Source organism: Hyperoodon ampullatus (assembly GCF_949752795.1).
Source record: "Hyperoodon ampullatus genome assembly, chromosome: 19".
In the NCBI taxonomy this organism is placed as follows: domain Eukaryota; kingdom Metazoa; phylum Chordata; class Mammalia; order Artiodactyla; family Ziphiidae; genus Hyperoodon; species Hyperoodon ampullatus.
The window spans coordinates 50,816,753-50,838,974 of NC_136932.1; the positions used below are offsets into that span (position 1 = coordinate 50,816,753).

The 22,222-nt window shown below is 38.9% G+C and overlaps 1 protein-coding gene across 1 annotated transcript in view; it reads left to right on the top strand.

Moving 5' to 3' along the window:
• The window catches only part of AP2B1 (adaptor related protein complex 2 subunit beta 1), a 111,962-nt gene that overhangs the window by 44,442 nt on the left and 45,298 nt on the right, over window positions 1-22,222 (top strand). Inside the window, exons 13-14 of the mRNA XM_079724991.1 lie at window positions 5,604-5,863; window positions 11,924-12,116. Coding sequence (XP_079581117.1) covers window positions 5,604-5,863; window positions 11,924-12,116 — 453 coding nt within the window. The remainder of the gene's footprint in view (window positions 1-5,603; window positions 5,864-11,923; window positions 12,117-22,222) is intronic.

Sequence of the window (22,222 nt, forward strand, 5' to 3'; positions counted from 1 at the left end):
GGGCTTCAGTAGTTGTGGCACACGGGCTTAGTTGCTCCGTGGCATGTGGGATTTTCCCAGACCAGGGCTTGAACCTGTGTCCCCTGCATTGGCAGGCAGATTCTTAACCACTGTGCCACCAGGGAAGTCCTGTCTACTCACTTCTGAATAGATAAGGCTAGCTTCATAATCAAGTGAGTGTCTTTGGTAGATTCTATTGTATTCACAAGTTCTGAACCCTGCCTTCATCTCCATTGTCTCTTAAGGCCTCTGTATCTGTATTTAACAGGCAGCATAGGAGAGTTGTGTCTTAGGTTCTTGTCAGAGTTCAAACTCACTCTTATTAAAGCATTTGCCTGAGATAAAGTGTTCAGGGAGGATTCCCTATGTTCTTATAGATGTTGAAATTTACCACTGAATCAAGCCAGATTAGTAGAGAGCTGGGGATCTAGACTGCATTGTATTTGACCCTTATTAGAATTGTTTTTACTGAATTACACTAATATCATCATCCTGTAGTAAGGGTTGTCATGAGAAACTATCCTCTTTAGATCTGTTATCAAAGTATTTATTCCATTATATATATTTTTCTTTCTGAAACCCCATTAAAAAAATTCCAAACCAGTTTTGGATTCTCTTATGCATTAGTGTATAATTAACTGCCCCTCTGAATGGCTTATCTGATTAGACTTGTTTTTCCTATCAGATGTTTGAAACCTTAGAATCAAATTTAAGGATATCCTGTAGAAAATGTGTGGATCATCGTGGCTTGCATTTTTCTGCCTTTGCTTCTAATTTATGTTCTCTAGCCTTAGATGCATTTTTATAAGCTTTGCTAAATCCTTTTCTAGAACAGGGCAGGGTATAAATAAACCATCAGATGTTCCTAATTCTAGATTTTCTGTACAAGGACTAGTAGAGAATCTTAGTAACAACAGTCATCTGTATAGTGCTTACTATGTGTCAGGCTTTCAGTAAGGGTTAATACTGTTACTCTTCCCATTTTATAGGTGAGGAAACTGAGACATAGAGAGGCTGGCCCAGTTAGTATGGAATGGAACTAGGACTCAAACCCAAGTAGCCTGGCTCCAGAGTCTTTGCCCTTTTCTACTCTGTTAATGCTGCTTCTCAAGTCTGAAAGTTAAGAATGACTTTTGAGAATACACATTCCCTGTCTTCCCTGCCTGAAGCATTGTTGTGCATAAGCCAGTATAATTAAGTGAACTTAGAGGTTTTAAGATTATTGTGGATGATTATTTCATATTTGGCTATAAATAATTAATAAACAGTTTCTCTAGACTTGCCTTTTCTGTCCAGTTAATGAAATATGAGGCATTAGCATAATAGAATAAGCACATTTATATAAGTCTTTTCCACTGGAATTTTCCTCTGGAATTTTTTTCTCAAGTTCGTGAAATAAGAACCTAATTTAATATTTATGTTAGCAACCATACATTTTTAAGTTGAGGGCAGCATGATCTGCTGAGTTACGTTTATTTGAATTGGGTGGTGGGGTTCTGTTTCTGCTACATCCACTGGTTCAGGACGTGACTGGGCAAATTTCTCTGTCGTACTACTGTTCTGTCTTTATAGTAGACTTAATCCTATTGTTTATCTATGCTGAGAATTCAGTGAAGTATATGTGAAATCTTTGTGCTTCTAATTTTAAATAAAATGGTGGTATAATTAGAAATATTATGGGACTTCCCTGGTGGTGCAGTGGTTGAGAGTCCGCCTGCCAATGCAGGGCACACAGGTTCGAGCCCTGGTCCAGGAGGATCCCACATGCCGTGGAGCAGCCAAGCCCGTGCGCCACAACTGCTGAGCCTGTGCTCTGGAGCCCGCGGGCTACAACTACTGAGCCCACGTGCCACAACTACTGAAGCCCATGCGCCTAGAGCCCAAGCTCCGCAACGGGGGAAGCCACCGCAGTGAGAAGCCTGCGCACCGCAACGAAGAGTAGCCCCTGCTCGCGGCAACCAGAGAAAGCCCACGTGCAGCAATGAAGACCCAACAACGAAGACCCAATGCACCAAAAAATAAATAAATTTATAAAAACAACAACAATAAAGAAAAAAGAATAAAAGGGGAGCAGGGAACAGATAAGACAAATAAAAAAGAAATGACAGCAGTTCCAAACCTAACCATATCAATAAGTACATTAAAATGTGTCTAAACACCCCAGTTAAATGACAGAGATCAACAGGTTAGAAAAAAAAAAAAAAAATATATATATATATATATATATATTATTAGGGGAAAAGAAAACCAACCCTTGAATCCATGGCTTTATTTCAAAGATTTGTCTTTTCGCTTTGATAGTTTTAGAGGAATTAGTAAAGAATACGCATAGAAGTGTCCAAACTTTAGTAATTACTCTTTTTAGTACATGGAAAAAAAGTGTTCACTTTAGTTTTTCCATCTGTGAACTAGAGACTGTCATCATCAAAATCACCTGTGCTGCTTGTTAAAAATAAAAGTTCCTGGGCCCCACTTCTGACATAATGAATCAGAAACTCTGGAATCTGCACTTTCAATGGCTTTCCTGGTGTGTTAAAATGTTGATGCACATTATAGTTTAAGAATTACTGGGCTTCCCTGGTGGCGCAGTGGTTGAGAGTCCACTTGCCGATGCAGGGGACACGGGTTCGTGCCCCGGTCCGGGAAGATCCCACATGCCGCGGAGCGGCTGGGCCCGTGAGCCAAGGCCGCTGAGCCTGTGCGTCCGGAGCCTGTGCTCCGCAATGGGAGAGGCCACAATAGTGAGAGGCCCGCATACTGCAAAAAAAAAAAAAAAAAAAAAGAATTACTGTTTCAGAGCTTGCCTGGTAAAAATTGTTTTGGAAGCTCTCAAATTTTTGGAAATACACTATTTTGTCGAGATCCTTACAGGGGCCTATGAGACTAGCAGTACAGTAGATCCAAAACCAAATTTTCTGAGTCACCAAACACATAATGGCACCTTAAAATCATAAAAAGTTTCTATTTTCTTGTCATTAGCCTTGACTGGGCCTGATTTATCGTGGTCTCCATGTGAATTAGTGAGGCAGTGAAGGTCAGCTGATAGTAGTCCTAACAGATCACCCCTCAGGATAACTGAGTTTGGACAGTGGAGATCCTTGCCCACTCTTCACTTCTAGTCCTGGAAAATTTGCACTCATTTTCTCATTTCTCATAGGACTAAATTTTTAAGTCAGTGTCTGTTAAGATTTACAGTACGTATACCCTTTGATCCAGTGATTCTATCTCCAGAAGTTTGTCCTGTTGCAGTGTTTTGAATTTGTGGGGGGACTCAAGCTTTTTTCACAGAAGTATATATTTTGTGAATCCCCACAGGAATTTTTTTTCTGGCCATTTAGTTAAATATGTACCAGCTATATGAGAGAAATAGTTTGAAGTAAAAAAAAATTATTTTGATAAGTATATTATTAAGCTGTATTATGTAGTTAAAAATAAACTACTATTATGTAGTTTATTTTAATATGTTTAACAACTTTACTACTATATAAAGGCAAATTAAGTTTTCCCAGTTAAGTGATGTGTAGTGTTCATTTCCGTTGTGTAATAAAAAGCATAGTCTACAAATTTTAAATGACATGCTTTGGGGACTGAATATACAGATTAAAATTTAACTTTTAATTTAAATATCAATAAAAGCTGGGCAGGGGATTGCTTTCCTGATGTGATACTTGGAGAAACTTGTATTCTGCTCTTTTAAAAAATCAACTTGTTTATGTTTCATAATATTCACGCTTTGTTTCCAAGTGAAAATCTAAGTGAGGAGGTTTCAGGCTGCTATTTATAAACACTTCCTCAGGAGCAAATTCGCCCCCCTCCCAGCAAGCAACAAAACAAACTCATTTAAATTGGATAGTATCACTGTTTCCTTTTTTTAACCCTGGCATTTCAAATACTACAAACATTTTGATATAAATAATACGTGTATATGTGCATTTCTATTAGAATAACGCAACCTATGAATGTGATAAAGATTATCTTGAGGTAAAATTTACCATTTTTATACTGTATTAACTTGTATCTCAGTGTTCTTTATGCTTTTTTTTTTTTTTTTTTTTTTGTGGTACGTGGGCCTCTCACTGCTGTGTCCTCTCCCGTTGCGGAGCACAGGCTCCGGACGCGCAGGCTCAGCGGCCATGGCTCACGGGCCCAGCCGCTCCGCGGCATGTGGGATCTTCCCGGACCGGGGCAGGAACCTGTGTCCCCTGCATCGGCAGGCAGACTCTCAACCACTGCGCCACCAGGGAAGCCCTGCTTTTTTGTTTTTAACCAGCACTCCATTTTGAGTGCAAATTAAATAATACATGATTAAGAAAATCTATATAAAACCATCAGGGTCACTTCCGGTATTGAGCTGAATGAATACGTGCCTTAAATGGCTAAATTATAAACCAGTTCATCTGCTTATGTAGAAACTCATGGGAAAAACCCTGGCCTAGTTTAAAGAAAATATTTTTGTATGTGTTTTAAATACAGTAATTGAAATGGGACTGATTGTCGCCTTTAATAATATGATACCACTGGAATAATTCATGCATAAATGAATGCCACTATATAGACATTCTGAGAGGTGGATACCAGGATATTTATTGCCACTTTGTAATGATTGCAAAAATAAATAGTAGGAAGGAGGGAGAAAGAGGCAATAGTCTAAATGTTCATCAATAGGACACTAGTAAATAATGATGCAGTGCTGCATATACAGTGGAAAATGGCAGCTGTATGTGCCAATATGGAAAGCAGCTTGAGGAGCAGTATATATACTATGAAACTGGTTTTGTATAAAATAAATATATGTATGTGTGGGAGCTCTCTGGTAAGATATATAGTGCACTGTTAATATGGCTGTTTTGGGGATGGGGAGTTAAGGTGGGGTAGAGTTGGATGATAGGGAGAGACTTATTTTTATATTATACATTTCTAAATTGTGATGTGTCATTGATAATAAATTTTTCTTAGCCATGATCATGTATAAAGTTATTTTCAAACAGCCACAAAAAAAAACGAGACCACTAAATTCAAGTGTCACCCCTTTTAGAAGCACTTATGTGCTCTCTTTAACAGTATTTTAAAATTATTTAGGTAATAGTACCTCTCTTACTATATTGTAATAATTAATATTCTTTGAGCTCATTGAAGTCAGGCACTGTGTTGTTGTCTCTTTATTTCCAGGGCCTAGCCAGTGTCTCCATAGGAGATACTTAATAAATATTTGAATGAAGAAAGAAGGTATGGGTGAAATGTATGTAAGATGTGTTTCATGAATAATCCTGCTAATATTAAAGCAGTTAAAAACATTATTTTTATGTCCTGAGGCCATCGTAAGCAGTTGATTTTTACTGGCTTAAACTTCATTTTCCTTTTCCCAACTTCATTTTGAATTTGAGTCTTAGAACTAACCCACTTCAATTTATATTTAAATTCTTTGAAACATTAGGGATTACAGAATTATGACTCTATTAACAATATATTGAGTCTAAATATCTTCTTAACGGCCAACTCTGCGTAAATCACTTCAGCATTGCCTTGGTAATAAATCCAGCAGTTTGACTTTCTGTATGGAGAAAGGTTACATTTAAACCTTTTTGCCTTTGCCTTTTCATTAGGATTCTGATAATCCTGACCTTCGAGACCGGGGCTATATTTATTGGCGCCTTCTCTCAACTGATCCTGTCACAGCCAAAGAAGTAGTCTTGTCCGAGAAGCCACTGATCTCTGAGGAGACAGATCTTATTGAGCCAACTCTGTTGGATGAGCTCATCTGCCACATTGGTTCTTTGGCCTCAGTGTACCATAAGCCGCCCAATGCTTTTGTGGAAGGAAGTCATGGAATCCATCGCAAACACTTGCCAGTACATCATGGGAGGTAAGCAGGTAAACTAGGTTTGAGTGAGAAGTGATTCTCTGTTTAGACGAAGTTGGTCTTCCTCAAGCTTTTATAGCCTAGAAAAATTTGCTATACATTTGGCAAACCTACTCTACTGCCCTGGAGGCTTCATCTGAATACTAGTGACCACACACAAACAGTGGGTTAAAAGGCCCCTCTGTGTTCTAATCTCAGGGTAGGTAAGGTTGTGCCTTGAGAAAATTGTGGTGAAGATTTTCTAAATGGATAAAGTTTGAAAGTTGCTTAAGTCTCCAGAAAGATGAGGCTAGAAATTTTCCCAGTTCCAGACCACTGCAATGAAGTGTCATGAATTTTTTTGTTGTTATTTTTTCAGTGCATATAAAAGTTACGTCTGTACTATACTGTAGTCTATTAAATGTGCAATACTATTATGTCTAAAGAAAAAGTCTACATACCTTAATTTAAAAATACTGTATTGCTAAAAAAATGCTTATCATCATCTGACCATGCAGGGTTGCCACAAACTTTGAATTTGTAAAGACTGCAATATCTGCAAAGTGCAATAAAGTGAGGTCTGCCCATGTATATATTTAGCTATTTTTATCCTTTACTGTAACTTTGGTTCAAGCTTATGGATGAAGTTAGCAGATACTGCTTCTCTTATGCTGTAAAGCTAGCTGTCAACGAAATAATGTTTGCAGGATTGTTTTATAAGAGCAGCCTAGATTCTGTGTAGACGTAGTTGTTCAGTTGCCTGTACCTATTTTACCAAAATAAATTGCTCCATATCAGTAAGGAAATGCTATTATGAACAGACTGTCCGGTAACATGGAACTCTTGCTTTATAGATAACCTTAAAATTTTAATTTGGGAGGGGCAGTACTCTAATAAACTCTTATAATGGGTATCTTGGAATCTTTTCAGAATCTTCCTTCATTAATTATAATAAACCTCAAATCTAAGTAGAATTTGATCTCTGAGTGGTCAGAGTATCTGCACTTCCACCGTTTATGAGTGTCTTGTATTGTCTAATATATATTGCTGTTTAAGTGGTTCATGAATAGCCAGAGTGTAGGATTTATTGCTTTACAAATTAGTGTAGTCAACGTTTACAATACTGTAGCTCTGTTTTAACAGACCATGGGCACAGATAAAAAGAAAAGGGCAGTACCCAAGAAAATGATTATTAATCTTTCATTAGCCCTTGAGTTGAATCTTTGGTTTTAGGGCAGTGCTGTGATTTTCACCCAAAGGAAACTTGTGGTTTCATGAGGATCAGGCCTCGTTACAGGGTGTTTGACCTCGTAGGCAAGCATATTTAACATTCGCTAGATATGACCATTTAACTTCTAAGTACATCTCCCAGTCTGTGCTTCAAGTTTTGATAAATAGATATGGACTTTCTGTTGTTTGCCATTTAAATTACCTTTCTCCTGATAACTTTGACCCTCAGATGGGATGGGGAAAGTGAAACAAATCAACAAACAAAAACAACCCTGCCTAGAACACAAAGAGAGAACCAGTATGTAAAAAGAAGCACAGTCTCTCACATAAGGTCTTTATCAGATTAATAGCCTTCAATTTGTTACCTTCACAGTTCCTTATGTGGTTCCTTTTTGGATGACCTTTTTATCCATTTGTGCTTGTTTTGTGTTTTTTGTTCTGTTTTTTTTGTTTTTTGCGGTACGCGGGCCTCTCACTGCTGTGGCCTCTCCCGTTGTGGAGCACAGACTCCGGACACGCAGGCTCAGCGGCCATGGCTCACGGGTCCAGCCGCTCCGCGGCACGTGGGATCTTCCCAGACCAGGGCACGAACCCGCGTCCCCTGCATCAGCAGGCGGACTCTCAACCACTGCACCACCAGGGAAGCCCTGTTTTGTGTTTTTAAAAAAGAAACACAAGTGCAGAAAAATCCCCTTTGAAATAAATATGGGTATGTTGCTGCAAATGGCATGTCTCTAAGAGTACTGACATCACCTAGCTTTCTTCTGCGTCCTAAGGGTAATAAGTGATATGCCTCTGACATGAAATGCATTTGCACCATAAAACCTTGGAGGCTTAAAAATGCTTACTGCATGAGGTCTTTTAAAATCACTTGGGAAAGGGAAAAGTGCTTTTTAGTTGAGTATTGCTTACTATACTTGTCAGCTGCTCTGTGGGCATGAGATGGTAAATAGTTGTCTAACTTGGAAATATCTCACCTTTTAAAAATACTGCTTTGATGACAGTTTTATGCAGTTATTTCCCATGCCTTCACAATGGGGAAAGATTTTCATGTTAGTTTTCTTGTGTCTTCCGTTTAGAAAAAATACATAATAATGATTTATCATGTTCTTAATTTGTAGAAACTATAAGATCATTTACTTCTTTTCATCTAACTCACTTTTGTCTTCTCATAATACTCTTAACCTGTCTATTGGGGTGGAGGAAAATATGTACCTGTTCTGCCTTCTATTTAAAGGTGCTGATAAATCCATGTGTTTTGTCACATTTCCCAAACGCTACATGTTGAGAGATGATGGAATTTCATGGGCAGAGGATACCCTTTATGGAGATTTCATATATTTCTTGCTAGGTGTATATGAAATTGTTTCCCCTTTTGACTTCCTTATTAATTTTTGGCTTTATTTGTACCCACCCTCTCCCCAATCTAGATAGGTCTCCTTTTGGCTTCCTTGACGCTTTTTCCTCCTAAGCCCTCTTTTTTTTAGATTGTTTTTCTCTCTTTAATCTTTGCAGTTTTGTGTTCCTTCTCATCTCTGGTTGTATCACAGGGCTCATTCTGAACCTTCTCTATGTATTCCCTTAGGCGGTTTATCTTCTAAGCACAGTTACCACTGATATATTCTGTTAATTTTGTTTTGTTAATTTTATTGGTGAGGAAGCTTTGTCTCAGAGAGGTTGTCACTTGCCCAAGGTGATGTATGCAAGTGGTAATTAGCCAGCCCTAGGTCCTAGTCATCTTATTCTAGACGCCCTGCTCTTACCACAGCACCCCCGTGTTACTCTGCTCATTTCACCTGAGGCGTGTGTGTGAATTTCTTCCCAAGTTTACTTCTGTAACTCTGACTGCCAGTGCCTTTTCCTTAGCTGTCTGTTGGACTTCCCTACTTGTTTTTGTCACTTGAAACTTAACAGAATTGAAAGCAACATATTATTTTCTCCATCATCCCTCCAGATTCCTCTTATAAGGAGCAACACTAGTCTTTCGCTTCTTCGTTTTTGTTTTTTCTGAGTTTGATTCTTCATTCTTCTTTGTTCAAGTGTTGTCAGAACCTACCTAGGGTTTTCGTTTTTTAAGAAAGCATTTGTTTATTAATGGAATTTTTATAGTGGTTTTTTAGTTTTTAAAAAATTACATAAATCTTAGGAAACATACAAGATAGAATGGTATAACAAACACGTGTACTCATCACTCAGTTTCAACAGTCATCAGTATTTTGCCAATCTTGTTTCATTTATCACCCCCACAAATTCTTCTTTTGAGGGAGCTGGAGTATTTTAAATTAAATTCCAGACCTCATATCACTTCACTAATGAGTACTTTACTTGGTATCGCTCAAAGATAAGGACTTAAAATAAAATCACAATATATTATCAAGCCAAAATTAGGGGTAATTCCTTAACATTCAATAAAACTGAAATACTTTCAGATTTTTTCAATTGTCATTCTCTATTCTACTTCAAAGTTTATCTAAGATTGGTTTTACTTTTTGCTTAAATGTTTGGAATAATTCACAGTGAAGCCATGTGAGCCTGAAATTTTCATTGGTTTTTTTCACTTTTTAAATTAATATGTCATCTATAATAGTGTTAGTGCACTAATCTTTAGTGTATAGCTCAATAGATTTTTACATGTGCATACACTCGTATAACCGCCACTCTGATCAGATATAGGATATTTCCAGCACCCCAGAAGACTCCTCATGCCATTTTGCTGTTATATCCACCCTCCAGAGATAACCACTGTTTTGATTTCTATCACTATAGATTAATTTTACCTCCTCTTGAACATCATGTAAATGGAACCATACAGCATTTGCTCTTCTGTTTCTAGCTTTTTTGCAGAGTATAATATCTGAGACTACTCTAATGCCATGTTATCAGTTGTGTATTCCTATTTATTAGTGCATAGTATCCCATTGCCTCCATATGCCACAATTTATTTATATCTGCCGTTGATGTATCTTTGGGTTGTTTCCAGTTTGGGGCTCTTATGGAGAAAGCTGCTATGAATATTCCTATATATTTCTGTTGGTAGACCTATATACTCATTTCTCTTGTGTATACACTTAGTGGAATTGCTGGGTTATAGAATAGATGTATATTTAGCTATAGGAGATATTGCCAGTTTTCCCAAGTACCAGTGCACACTCCTTCCAGAAATGTATAAGAGTTCTAGGTGATCCACATCCTTAGCAGCACTTGGTATTGTCAATCATTTTAATTTTAGCCATTCTGGTTGATTTGTAGTGGTGTCTTATAGTTTTAATTTGCATTTTCCTGATGAGTAAAGATGCAAGTATCTTTTCATGTTTATAGACTGCTAGTATATCCTCTTTTGTGTCATGCCTGATCTTTTCCTTATTTTTTAATGAGTTATCATCTTTGTAGGAATTCTTTGTGTAATGATCGAATGATTTGTAGGAATTATATATAATTTGGATACAGGTTTTTTGTCAGATGGCTATTTTGCAAACTTCTCCCAGTCTGGAGAATACCTTTTCTCACTCTCTTTTTTTTTTTTTTTTTTTTTGTGGTACGCGGGCCTCTCACTGCCGTGGCCTCTCCCGTTGCGGAGCACAGGCTCCGGATGCGCAGGCTCAGCAGCCATGGCTCACGGGCCCAGCCGCTCCGCGGCATATGGGATCCCCCCAGACCGGGGCACGAACCCGTATCCCCTGCATCGGCAGGCGGACTCTCAACCACTGCGCCACCAGGGAGGCCCTCACTCTCTCTTAATGCTGTCATTTGAAGAAGAAATGTTCTTAATTTTAATGAAGTCCATTTCATCACTTTTTTTCTTTTATGGTTAGAGCTTTTTGTAGAAACTTTTGTCTTCTCCAAGGTCATAGAAATCCTCTTGATTTTCCCCTTCACATTTATGTCTGATTTATCTCTAATTTTTGTTGATGTTGTGAGGTGTAGGAGTCAAGGCTCATTTTTGTCCCACGCAGCTATTCAGTTGACCCAGCACCATCTATTAAGATCATTTCCCCCTGCCTAGTCCATTTAACATCTCTTGGAACTACCACTTCATTTTTATTTTTATATTGTTGTGGCAGTAACGGTTTAGGTCACTCTTAGCTCATCTTCATGTCCATTCTCCCAACTTCAGTCCGTTATACACACAGCTGCTTGGGTAATGTTCCTCTAAATGTTAATTTTAGTTCTTTGTTCAACAAATAAAAGTGATTGTGCATTGCCTATCATATAAAAGTTAACTCTCCAGACCTGTTTTCAGAGTTGTATTTCCCTCATCTTTACTTCCCCCAAATCTTACCAATTACAGTATCTGCTCCTGCCAGTATAATTTTTTTACCACCCCTAAAGTCAAATTGTTCATTTCTGTGCCTTTGCACAAGCTATCCTTTCTTTTTCTGAAGGTCTCTCCCTGGTAGTTCCTCATAACTATGCTGTTTCTGAAAATCTAGCCATAAAACCATTCTCAGAATCTTTTGGGATCAGCCCCACCTGGTTCTGTTTTGCTTCTCATCTATATCCTGTCAGTGTGCAGACACACAATACTCATTTCTGCTTTTACACAGTGAGTGTGCTTTTCACTTGTTTTGTGAATGCTGGTTTTTTGTTTGTTTGTTTGAGTATAAGTTATTTGAGGACAGGAAATATATTTCCTTTTTTTTAAAAAAAAAGATATATTTCCCCAGAGTTCTCATTACAGTGCTCCCTTGTAGAGTAGGTGCTCAATTAAAATTGATTGACTGATGAAGTTATATAGTATAAGAGTTTTTTCCCCCTCCCGTTTTTGTATATCTGACCTTCACCCATTGCCTTCTTACTATGTCCCAGGTGAAACTGACTTTTCTCTTTTCCCCTCTTTCTGTGTGTGACTTGCAGCACTGATGCGGGTGACAGCCCTGTTGGCACCACCACTGCCACCAACCTGGAACAGCCTCAGGTTATCCCCTCTCAAGGTGACCTTCTGGGGGACCTTTTAAACCTTGACCTTGGTCCCCCAGTCAATGTGCCACAGGTATCCTCCATGCAGATGGGAGCAGTGGATCTCTTGGGAGGAGGACTAGATAGTCTGGTAAGCATCTTTCTTCTTTCTTTTGGTTATTTTAAATGCTTTTTATTTTTAAATTTCTCGGGTTATTTTTAATTCTTGATATGCTGAAGAACTTTAAATTATCCGCTTTTTAGAACTAGACCTTTCCTTGACGAGCAGAGCAATGTCCTTTGATAAAGGACAGGATTATTTTTTCTAGAGATTTAATTGATACTGTTCATCATTGGTATGGGATATGTCTACAAGTGTACAGGATTATTTTGTTGTCCTGCCTCTGAATGGAACTTTTGATGTTTAACCAACCTAGTCATCTTTCCAGAGCTTATTATTACTCCTGCTGCTTAACTCTGGATAGCCCCTGTAATTCCCCTTCTGACCTGAACATCATTCAGATGACCTCATAGTGATCATCCTATTTTGAGGCTTTCAAACTTTTGCCTTTTTTGTATTTTATTGGCTTATGCCTTGTCTAATTTCAAAAGGTTCATTTGAGCCATTTGTGTTTTTTTTTTAAATGTATCTTACTTATAGTTGAGAAGTACTTCTTGATTGGTTCTTTTTTCCCCTTTTCCATCCACACCCCCCCACTCCACCCTTTCATACTTCCAATTTAATTAGCTTCCAGGATTCTAATACTAAAAGGCTCCAATGTCCAGAGTATCTGTGAATATGTGCCACCAGTGGAAGCCAATTAGTTACTGTTGCTGTAAAAGATAAATGAGAAATATTAAGGATGACCTTCCATCTGTGTAGAGAAGGCCAGAAAGATAACAGGTCTCATCACACGGCTCCCTGCAAATTAGATACTTAACTGTGGTGGAATTAGAGGGGCTTTTTTTAGCTGAACACTTGAAAATAAGTTGTTCATCAACCTGATGACTCTAAATATGCCCAACAAACTGATTTATTTCCCAGCATCAGAAATTGGAAGGCAATGCCATAGATACAAAAATATATGTTCTCAGAGATTACATAAACAAAACGACCTTACTTTCTGCTTCATACACTGGCATTTTCTCTTCTACTTTATGAGCAGTATTATGTCTGGGATTTATGCCATCTGGTACAGGTACATTTACTTTTGGCTGACGGAGAGCCTAAGGAGATAGGGTTACCGTCATATCTTTGTGGGTGATGCGTTTTACTAATGGAAGTCACTGCTTCCAGAGTCTGTACACTGACCAAGCTCTGGACTCTAGCTAATGGTGACACAAATGAGCACTGCTTTTGTCTTCCTTGGGAATAAAAGCATTTGCTTTTCATTTTCATATCTCTAATGAATAGAGTTGACTGAATAGCTTCCTCGTGTGATATCCTGCGTTGCTGTATAACCTCCTTTATAGACTCAGGAGACTGACAAATGAATATTGAAATATTCATGGAGACTCTCAGAAATCCCTTATAAACACTGAAATAGCTCATCCTATTCTGTTGACACATGAGCTACAAGTTAAATGTTACATCCTCCTCACGGTTATGCCTTAACAACCCTGCTTATTTCCCTAGTGGTTTACGACGTAGTGGACTTGCTGAACCTAAGAAGACAAAGAAATTAAGTTTGAAGAATGGAGGGGAGAAAGAGGCTCTGTATTTTGATGTTGACTGGCCCAGGGTTCTGTCCTCTTGTTTCTTAACCCACTTTAGCATGGAAGGGAAAGAAACATGTTATTTCCATTTGGCTTTGTATCAGCTCTTGCTGGCCCTTAAAACTCGTCAGGTTTCTCCTTATATTTTACACAGCTAATCCAGTCATGTGTCAGAATTCTGGCAAGTTTACATCAGATAGAAAAACAATTAGAACTTTCTCAGATTGTAGTGGCCCAAGTCACACATGGGCCTTTTTTCATTTTCTTTTTTTGCAAAGGATATTCTCTTTGGGGTGGAGAATAAATTGTTTTTATAATTGGATTTCTAAATATTATACAGCCTTTGCTAGGTAGGCCCAGTAATGTTTCTGTGTAACTCTAAATTTTAGCTTATTCTGACTTTGGGATTTAAAATGGTATAATTGGTGTTATAGCCCCAGAAAGTGTTTACATGCAGGTTTCTTCAGCTTATTCTGTGATATAAATATGTCCCAGAAATCAAAATGAGGAGTAAAAGCCCTTCTTTCTGCTTTAGATCTGTATGTAGTTAAATATATATCACTCAAAGAACCAAGATTCCTTTTAAGAGAACATCACAAGGAAGAGGCCTAAATCTGGCTGTGTGAAAGACGAGTTTCTGTGGCAGCAGTAGTCTGTGCCAGTTTTAAAATGCTTTTATTGTTCTTACGTAAATTATCTAATTTAAAGAGGAAAATAGTTCTCAAAGTTTTTACTTAGTCTATACAGATAGTGCTGTTTCTTGAATGAATTGTTGCCTTACAGCAGTGATTCTCAAGCTAATGTGTACATAAATCAACTGGAGATCTTGTACAAGACAGATTCTTGTTGCTCTGGGGCGAGACCTAGGAATCTGCATTTCTAACAAACACCCAGATCTGTGGACCACATTTTGCATAGTAAAGACATAGAGTATCTGTGATCACTGTGAACCACTCCACTTTAGTGCTTGAATAGCTGTTGGTAGACCCAGATGCCTTTTTCTCTTGACTTCAGTAGTAAACACACTCCTGGAAAGAGGGCTCCTACTCTGCCTCAGATTGAGAGAGGGCAAGAAACTCTTGAAATTATTTTGTTAAAGGTCTGTCTTTCACTCTCTAGGAAGAAGAATGTTGCTGGGTGTGGTAGAATTTGACCCAGGTCCCCATTTAAAATATGGCCTGGATTAGAGTTATGTGATTGTCTGGCAAGCAGCACTCAGGTTACATGGGTGTTCATCTCAGAACGGCTCTCAGCAGCGTTTTTGCTGCTTTTATCAGTGGTTTCTAACAGAACCTTACCCATAGAGGTCAGTGGTGTGCTGCTAATGAAGCGTGGCAGCTAGTAACCTTTTATTTCAAGCTTTGTGGTTCTCAACTCTAGCTGCATAGTTGGTATTTAAAAATATATATTGTCAGCGTTTGGACCCAACCCTAGAGCAATTAAACAGAATTTCTGGGAGACAGGACCTTAGACATTGGTATTTTTTTTAAAAAATCGAAGTTATTTTTATTTTGCAGCCAAGATTGAGAATATTGAGCCCAATGAAGCTCCAGATGAAGTTAGGTAGAGATGTTAAAAAATTGATCTTTAAGCCAAGGCAGTGATTTCCACAGAAGAATTATATTTTGGTGAGCCTCTGGCACCTCCTACAAAACAGACCTCTCTGACTTTACCTTGGTTCTGCCTCCTACCTCTCCACACCCTCACCCCCTGACCCCAGGACATTTTCCTGTTGTGATTTGCTGTTAGGTGATCCAGCCTACCAGAAATTGGCCAAGAGTTGAATTTGGCCGGTTTAGATTTAGTTGCTCATTCCCAGGGTTCTTCTCACCCTTGCTCATGTTTCATAATTGGAGACTGAAAATTGTCTTGTATTTTGGATTATCTACCCATTTTCTGTTCCTCTGTTTTAAAACTTGATATTCACTAGAGGATAATAGTACTCTTTCATTTTCACATCCTGGTGATCCTCCCATTAGATCTTGTTTGCCCTCTTTCATCATTGCACTTGTGAAATTTTGAGATTTAGTGAATTGTGACTTTTCTAGAACTGTCATTCAGGAAATACTTACCAATTTATTTATTCATTATTATTTGTCACAAGCTACCTGAAGGCTCCCTCCTTTTTCCATCAATAATTGTGACAGCTGTGATTCTTAAACCAAAGAGAGTGAAGTAGGTATATTGCTATGATGTAAAAAACACACACACACACACGTGCACACCATTTGCGTTGTTGTTTGGTTTTTTGTTTGTTTGTTTTTGGAGACAGGTACCTTTGAAAATCATTGATGTAGGCAGAGCTTCAGATTTTTAAAAATGATGCGTCATCACAAAACTCAAATCAAAATGGATTTCCTAAATACTCTTCACTTTCCTCCTTAGTTTTTGCTTGCCCTTTAGCGTATTCTATTTTGCCTAAATGTAGATCGTTTCCTCCTTCTGTTAGTGTAAACTTAACTGTCACCTTGATGTGGAATGAATTCAGGTAATGAAACTTTGATCTATGTATAGAGCAAGATAGTATACTATTTAAATGTTATTGGGGTTTTTGTTTCTTTGTTTTAAAAGCAGTATAGGTGTCTTTTTATGCCCCTGCTACCAAATCTAAGAAACTGCTCACCTTGGGTAGTGTGACATTTCTGACGGTGGTGCAGATCCTGGTTTGGTGTGAGAGGTGACCCGGCACCCAAGTATGTACCATGTATTGCATACATGTTATAAAGATACTCCATCTGCTAATGAGTCTGACATCGCTGAGGATCGCTAGAGTAATAATTGAATCTCAATTATTTGTTGCCATTACTTTCAGACTGTCAGCAGACTGTCAGGCCTTGGCTAAATTACGGCCTTCTGTTTATCCAAGGTGCTGTGCATTATTCTATTTAGAAAAATGGTGCTATTGTGCATCAAGAATAGAAAGGAAGCATTACCCAGAGCGCCCTTTCTCTGTGCTGACGAAGGGTTTCCTGCCAGAGATATGTGCTTCAGCGTGCCCAGCTAGGATGGAGTAGAAGGGAGGAGAAACTGCCTTTTCCTGACTCCAGTGTATGGTTTTCAGAACCTCCTACCCTGTTTCTTACAGGTTTTTACCTTTCAGATATTTCAACTCATGAACTATTGTAGTAATGATTTTGAGGGTTTTTTATTAGCCCATGGGAAATCCATTGTACATACTAGTTTTGCATCTTCATATCTCTTCCTCTGGAAAAGATTTGCTGTGATTTAAGAGCTTAAGTTTTAGAGTTGGTAGTCTTGTGAAGACAGTTTTGTAAATTGTAGCCTAATTTTGCCTGATAAATTCTTCAATGGCTTTTGTAACCACTGTCTTTTTATCAGTGCATAGGTTTAGTGAAGGCTGGCCTCAGGCAGCGTTGGGAATAATTACCAAATACTGAGTGCCTATTTCTGTGCCAGTCTCTGTGCTAGAACTTTTATAATTCCTAATCCTCAAAATAAGTCTGCAAGGTAATTGGTATTGGGTCCCATTTTACAAAAAACTGAAGGTTGCATAGCAAGTAAGACTCAGAGTCAGGATTTTGAACCCAGACTTCTTCAAAACTTTAAAGTTTATACGCACTTTTCCACTGTCCTGTGATTCCTCCAGTTTTTTTGTTATTGTCATTTTCCAGAATAGAATTCAGTCTCACTTAACTTTGGTCCTTCTCAGACTAGGGTACACAGTCTCTGGAGTACACAGCAGAGTACAGGGCGCATTTGAAGCTGCAGGATAAACCTGGTTCATCATCTTGCAGTGTCAGTCTTACTTGATGGTAAGGAATGTAAACACACTGTATTAAGGCTTAGAATGTAAAATTGCATGAATGTTTAAGATAAAACACAAGGCTTGTTTGCCCTAGGCCTCTCCAGATGCCCTGTGTGTGAGTTTGGGCTAGCTTATCATTAGGAGGCACTTGAAAGTTTGAGAAAGACTTTAGAAGTTTATTCATTAATGAGGAGAGGGATTGGATAAGTTGATACATCTTATCTCACAGCAAAAGAAATAAGATTGCTTTCAAGTAGAGCCACAAAATCCTGTGTTCCCATCTATTTGGTGGTGAATTGTGATGTAAAGCAAGTACTTTCAAGGCAAATAAATGATGCACAGGACATTCTTGTGCTGAAAACTGGCAATCAAAACCACTCAGACAATACATTTCCTTTCTAGAAAGAGCTTTGGCCTTGGGGTGGGAACGGAGGGGGTGGGGTCATCTTTTCCCCTAATTGGTTGTATTCATATGTGTTGGCAGTGTTGATGCAGATATGGTGCTCTAAGTCAGTTGGGGAAACAATTTTGTCAGCCTTCTGTCCATTTTGTGATAATTTTCACCAATAAAATGATTCATTTCCAAATTGTCTCCCCAAGAAATAATACTGCCATAATGGTGCTTATATGGAAATTCATTCACTCAGTAAATATTTGAGTGCTTATTCCTTGTCAGGCTCTATTCTGTGTACTGGGAATATAGTTGTGGCGAGTCCTTAAAAACATACATTCTAGTGAGGGGAGACGAATGACAAAGAAGTACATAGGTAGTAATTACTGCAAAGGAAAATGAGACAGGATGCAGAGCTTCTCCTGTGGATTTTTACTGCATTGAACATTGAGTTATATCTGACCTAAGAGACCAACAGTGGCCATTCTAAGGACTTTCTGTTCACATTCTATTCCCTGTCCCATCTCAGGAAGTAATCTGTTATATCTCCCTATTTTTCCATTGATGTAAGACTTTTTTTCCTTCAAGTTAAGGAGTCTTCTGATGATTTTTGTATGATCTCAACTCATTTATGCTATTCCACATCAAGTCTATTCTCACCATGAGTTTGTCTAATAGCTTTTGCATGGTTACAGATTCTTTTCACCAATTTGATTAGTTATAGTTTATGGTGCTTTTCTAAATAGCTTTTTGAAGATTAAATTAAAATTTGTAGCCCAACAGGTGGAAAACCATACTTTTACCTAGAAGATAGTGTGTGCCTTCTGAAATCTAAAAACTAATAGGAAAAACACAGACTGATGTTTTTGACACCACTAGGATTTTGGTATAAGTTTTGTTTGTGATCGGAATCATTGTGTACTATTTTTACATCATTCTGTTTTGACTCCTAACTAGCAGAGCTATCAGTAAGCTATATGACCTGAAGCATTCCTTAGACTCCCTTCAATTAAATCAGTTCTGGAAAGTGTCAACTAAAGGAGGTGATAATTCTAGACAGGAGCAAAGAAATGTGTGAGCTTAAGATCTACACCTCTAATTAAGAGAATGTCTTCAGATACTCAGCTCCAGTTTCAGAAGCAGACAGATATATTTTAGACTGGTCAGATGGATCTCAAAGGGTCTAACCCAGAGCAGTGATTGTGAGCATTTGTGGGGGTTTTGGGTTTTTGCATTTAATTTTATTTTTACTTGTTTATTTATTTTTGGCTGCATTGGGTCTTCGTTGCTGCTCAGGGACTTTCTCTAGTTTTGGCGAGTGGGGGCTACTCTTCGTTGTGGTACGTGGACTTCTCACTGCAGTGGCTTCTCTTGTTGCGGAGCACGGGCTCCAGGTGTGCGGGCTTCAGTAGTTGTGGCACTTGGGCTCAGTAGTTGTAGCTCGCGGGCTGTAGAGCGCAGGCTCAGTAGTTGTGGCACACGCGCTTAGTTGCTCCATGGCATGTGGGACCTTCCCGGACCAGGGATTGAACCCGTGTCCCCTGCGTTGGCAGGCGGATTCTTAACCACTGTGCCACCAGGGAAATCTCGTGTGGGTTTTTTGTTGTTGTTGTTTTGTTTTCGGTCTGCTTGGTGGCCATGTCAAGACTTTTCCTTTTCTTGGAGTCAGGCAGACTTGGTCCCTTACAGAACCTCAGTCTTGAGTTCTTTCTCTGTACTTCTGCTTTTGTAGCATGTTGCCATTGGATGAAGGTATTTCCTTTTGGTATGCAGACTCAGCTCAAACTTTTGACTCAGCCTGGTTCTGCAGCAGAGCTCATGCGACCATGCTGAAATCTCTTTAGCCCATAAAATAAGTCACCATGAAATCACTACTTTCCATCCAATTACTGAATGAACAGTGCAGCGACACATCTCCCTAGTTCAACATGAACTGAACCTGTTTCAGCACTAGTTCAGGCACGAGAAAGCACCCACCCTGTGGCAGGAGCGAAATGTTAATGATATTCTTAGTGCCGTTTAATGGGATTTAGGTTGGGGGCTGGGGAAGCGTTACCACTAGCAGAAATTTTAGACTTGGGTATCGGCTATGGACCTGTAGGAAAATTCTGTTCAATTTTCAGCATTTGAAGTGTTCTTTTCCTGAAATTGGCACCTCTCCTTCATCTTCCTGTATCCTGATTTAGTGGGTGTATAGTTGACATTATTTCCTTCATGGAGAAAAGAGCAGCCTCATTAAGGCAGTCCTGGGATTAACGGGATATGGACAGCTCCAAAAGACACCTAAAACATACACGGTAGTTAGACACCTAAGATTGAGATTAAAGCCATGCCTTATGCCTCTGGCACTTTTCACTCACCTCTCCCAGCTTTCTGGATAACAGATATCACTGAATTTTTACAAGTCCAGTTTGACTGATTTTGTACCCTACCTGATTAGTAAGTATTACCAAACAGATGAATCTTGTCTGACTCCAGATGATATCAGCAACTGAATTGAAATGGTTAGTGGCTAGTTCAGGCCAACATGACAATGACATTGCTGTGTTTTGTTCAGCTTTCTAGCCTTCCCCGCCCCCCCGCCCCACCTCCTCGATTAATATCTGCATCATCCTGCTTGTCGCTGTAGATAGGAGAGGCCCTCACTGGGGAATTGGCTCCCATCCTTGCTGACATCTCCCTGTTAGTTACTCTTGCCCAACACTGTGCTGTCACCTGTGTCATATTTTCAGAGAGGAAGATGATAACCTCCCTTAGAAATTTTTCAGTCAAAAGGAAAGATGCTAAATAAAGTCTGAGTAAGCTATAGTTTTGCTAGTTAGAAAACATATTGAAATTGTCCTTTCCTTTTGCTCTCTGGACATAGCACAGTTATGTGAACCTTTATATTTCTGGCTACATGTCTCTCACACCCTTTGGATTCTGCCTCTGTAAGATCAAGAGTTCTTGACTCTGGGTTGCAGCTTAGTTGTATTTGATAAGCTGAACATAAACAAAGGAGAATCAGAATTACTTTTCAGTTTCTCTGACATGTTTTTGAATAAAATTGACAAGCAGCATGTTGGGGAGGAGGCGGGGGAGTACATTTAGATCCTGTCCAGCTAAGATTATATTCATATAATACTCAAGTATAGTAAGAATGAAATCTAAGAAAATAAGGGCTATAAATGGGCTTTATTTCCTTTGGAAATAACACCACTAGTGAGTGCCTTTTCTCAGTGCCTTTTATTGAATGTAGCATATTTGATAATACTGCCATTTCTCTTCCAGTGTGTTTTTTCTTTCTTGCCATCGAGTGCCAACAAGGTCCATAAAGAATTCCATCTCTTTCAAGATTCAGTTTTGAGATAGGCCAGAAGGGAGGAGAGTGGCTGGGGGGAGGATGTGTAAGCCCATCAGAAAGTCATAAAACTAAATAAAAACCAGCATCAGGACAAGTGAGACATTGTGCATCATTCCCTTCCTTAGAAAGGGTTTTTCTTGGACTTCCCTGGTGGCACAGTGGTTAAGAATTCTCCTGCCAATGCAGGGGACACAGGTTCGAGCCCTGGCCTGGGAAGATCCCACATACCGCAGAGCAACTAAGCCCGTGCGCCGCAACTACTGAGCCTGCGCTCTAGAGCCTGTGAGCCACAACTACTGAAGCCCGTGTGCCTAGAGCCCGTGTGCCTAGAGCCCGTGCTCCACAACAAGAGAAGCCACCACAACGAGAAGCCCGCGCACCACAACGAAGACCCATCGCAGCCCAAAATTAATTAATTAATTAATTAAAATAAATAAATGGGGTTTTCTTTCTTCTTAAGTTCTAGCTTCCTTTTCAATTCAGGAGTTAGCGCCAAAGTAATTCCTGAACATATATTCTTGTCTGATTCCAGATCATAGTTAATTCTCTAAGGCAACGGTTTTCAACCTTGTCTGTACATTAGAATCACTAGGGCAGCTTTTTAAAATTCTGATGTCCAGGCTACAACTCAGAACAATTAAATCACCATGGCTGGTATTGAGACTCGGGCATCAGTACTTCTAAAAATCCCCCTCCTCCCCACAGTTATACACACGCAGGTGGTTTATTCCATTGTGTATCTAAGGTTGAAAACCGTAGTTAATAGAACACAATTGAAGTAGTTATTAGTAATCTTAGAAAGATTGAATCTTACTCTAAGAAACCTCCAGGTTTTTGTGATGGAGGAATTGAAAACTAAAGACTTACCATAATCAGTTTGCCTTTGCAAACTTATTTTCTCTGACTTTTTTTCTTTTTTAACACATATCTACCCTGTGCTCCAGTCTAATTAGACTACTCATTCTTCTTCTTCTTTTTTTTAAAAATATTTATTTATTTATTTATTTATTTATTTGGCTGCACAGGATCTTCATTGCCACA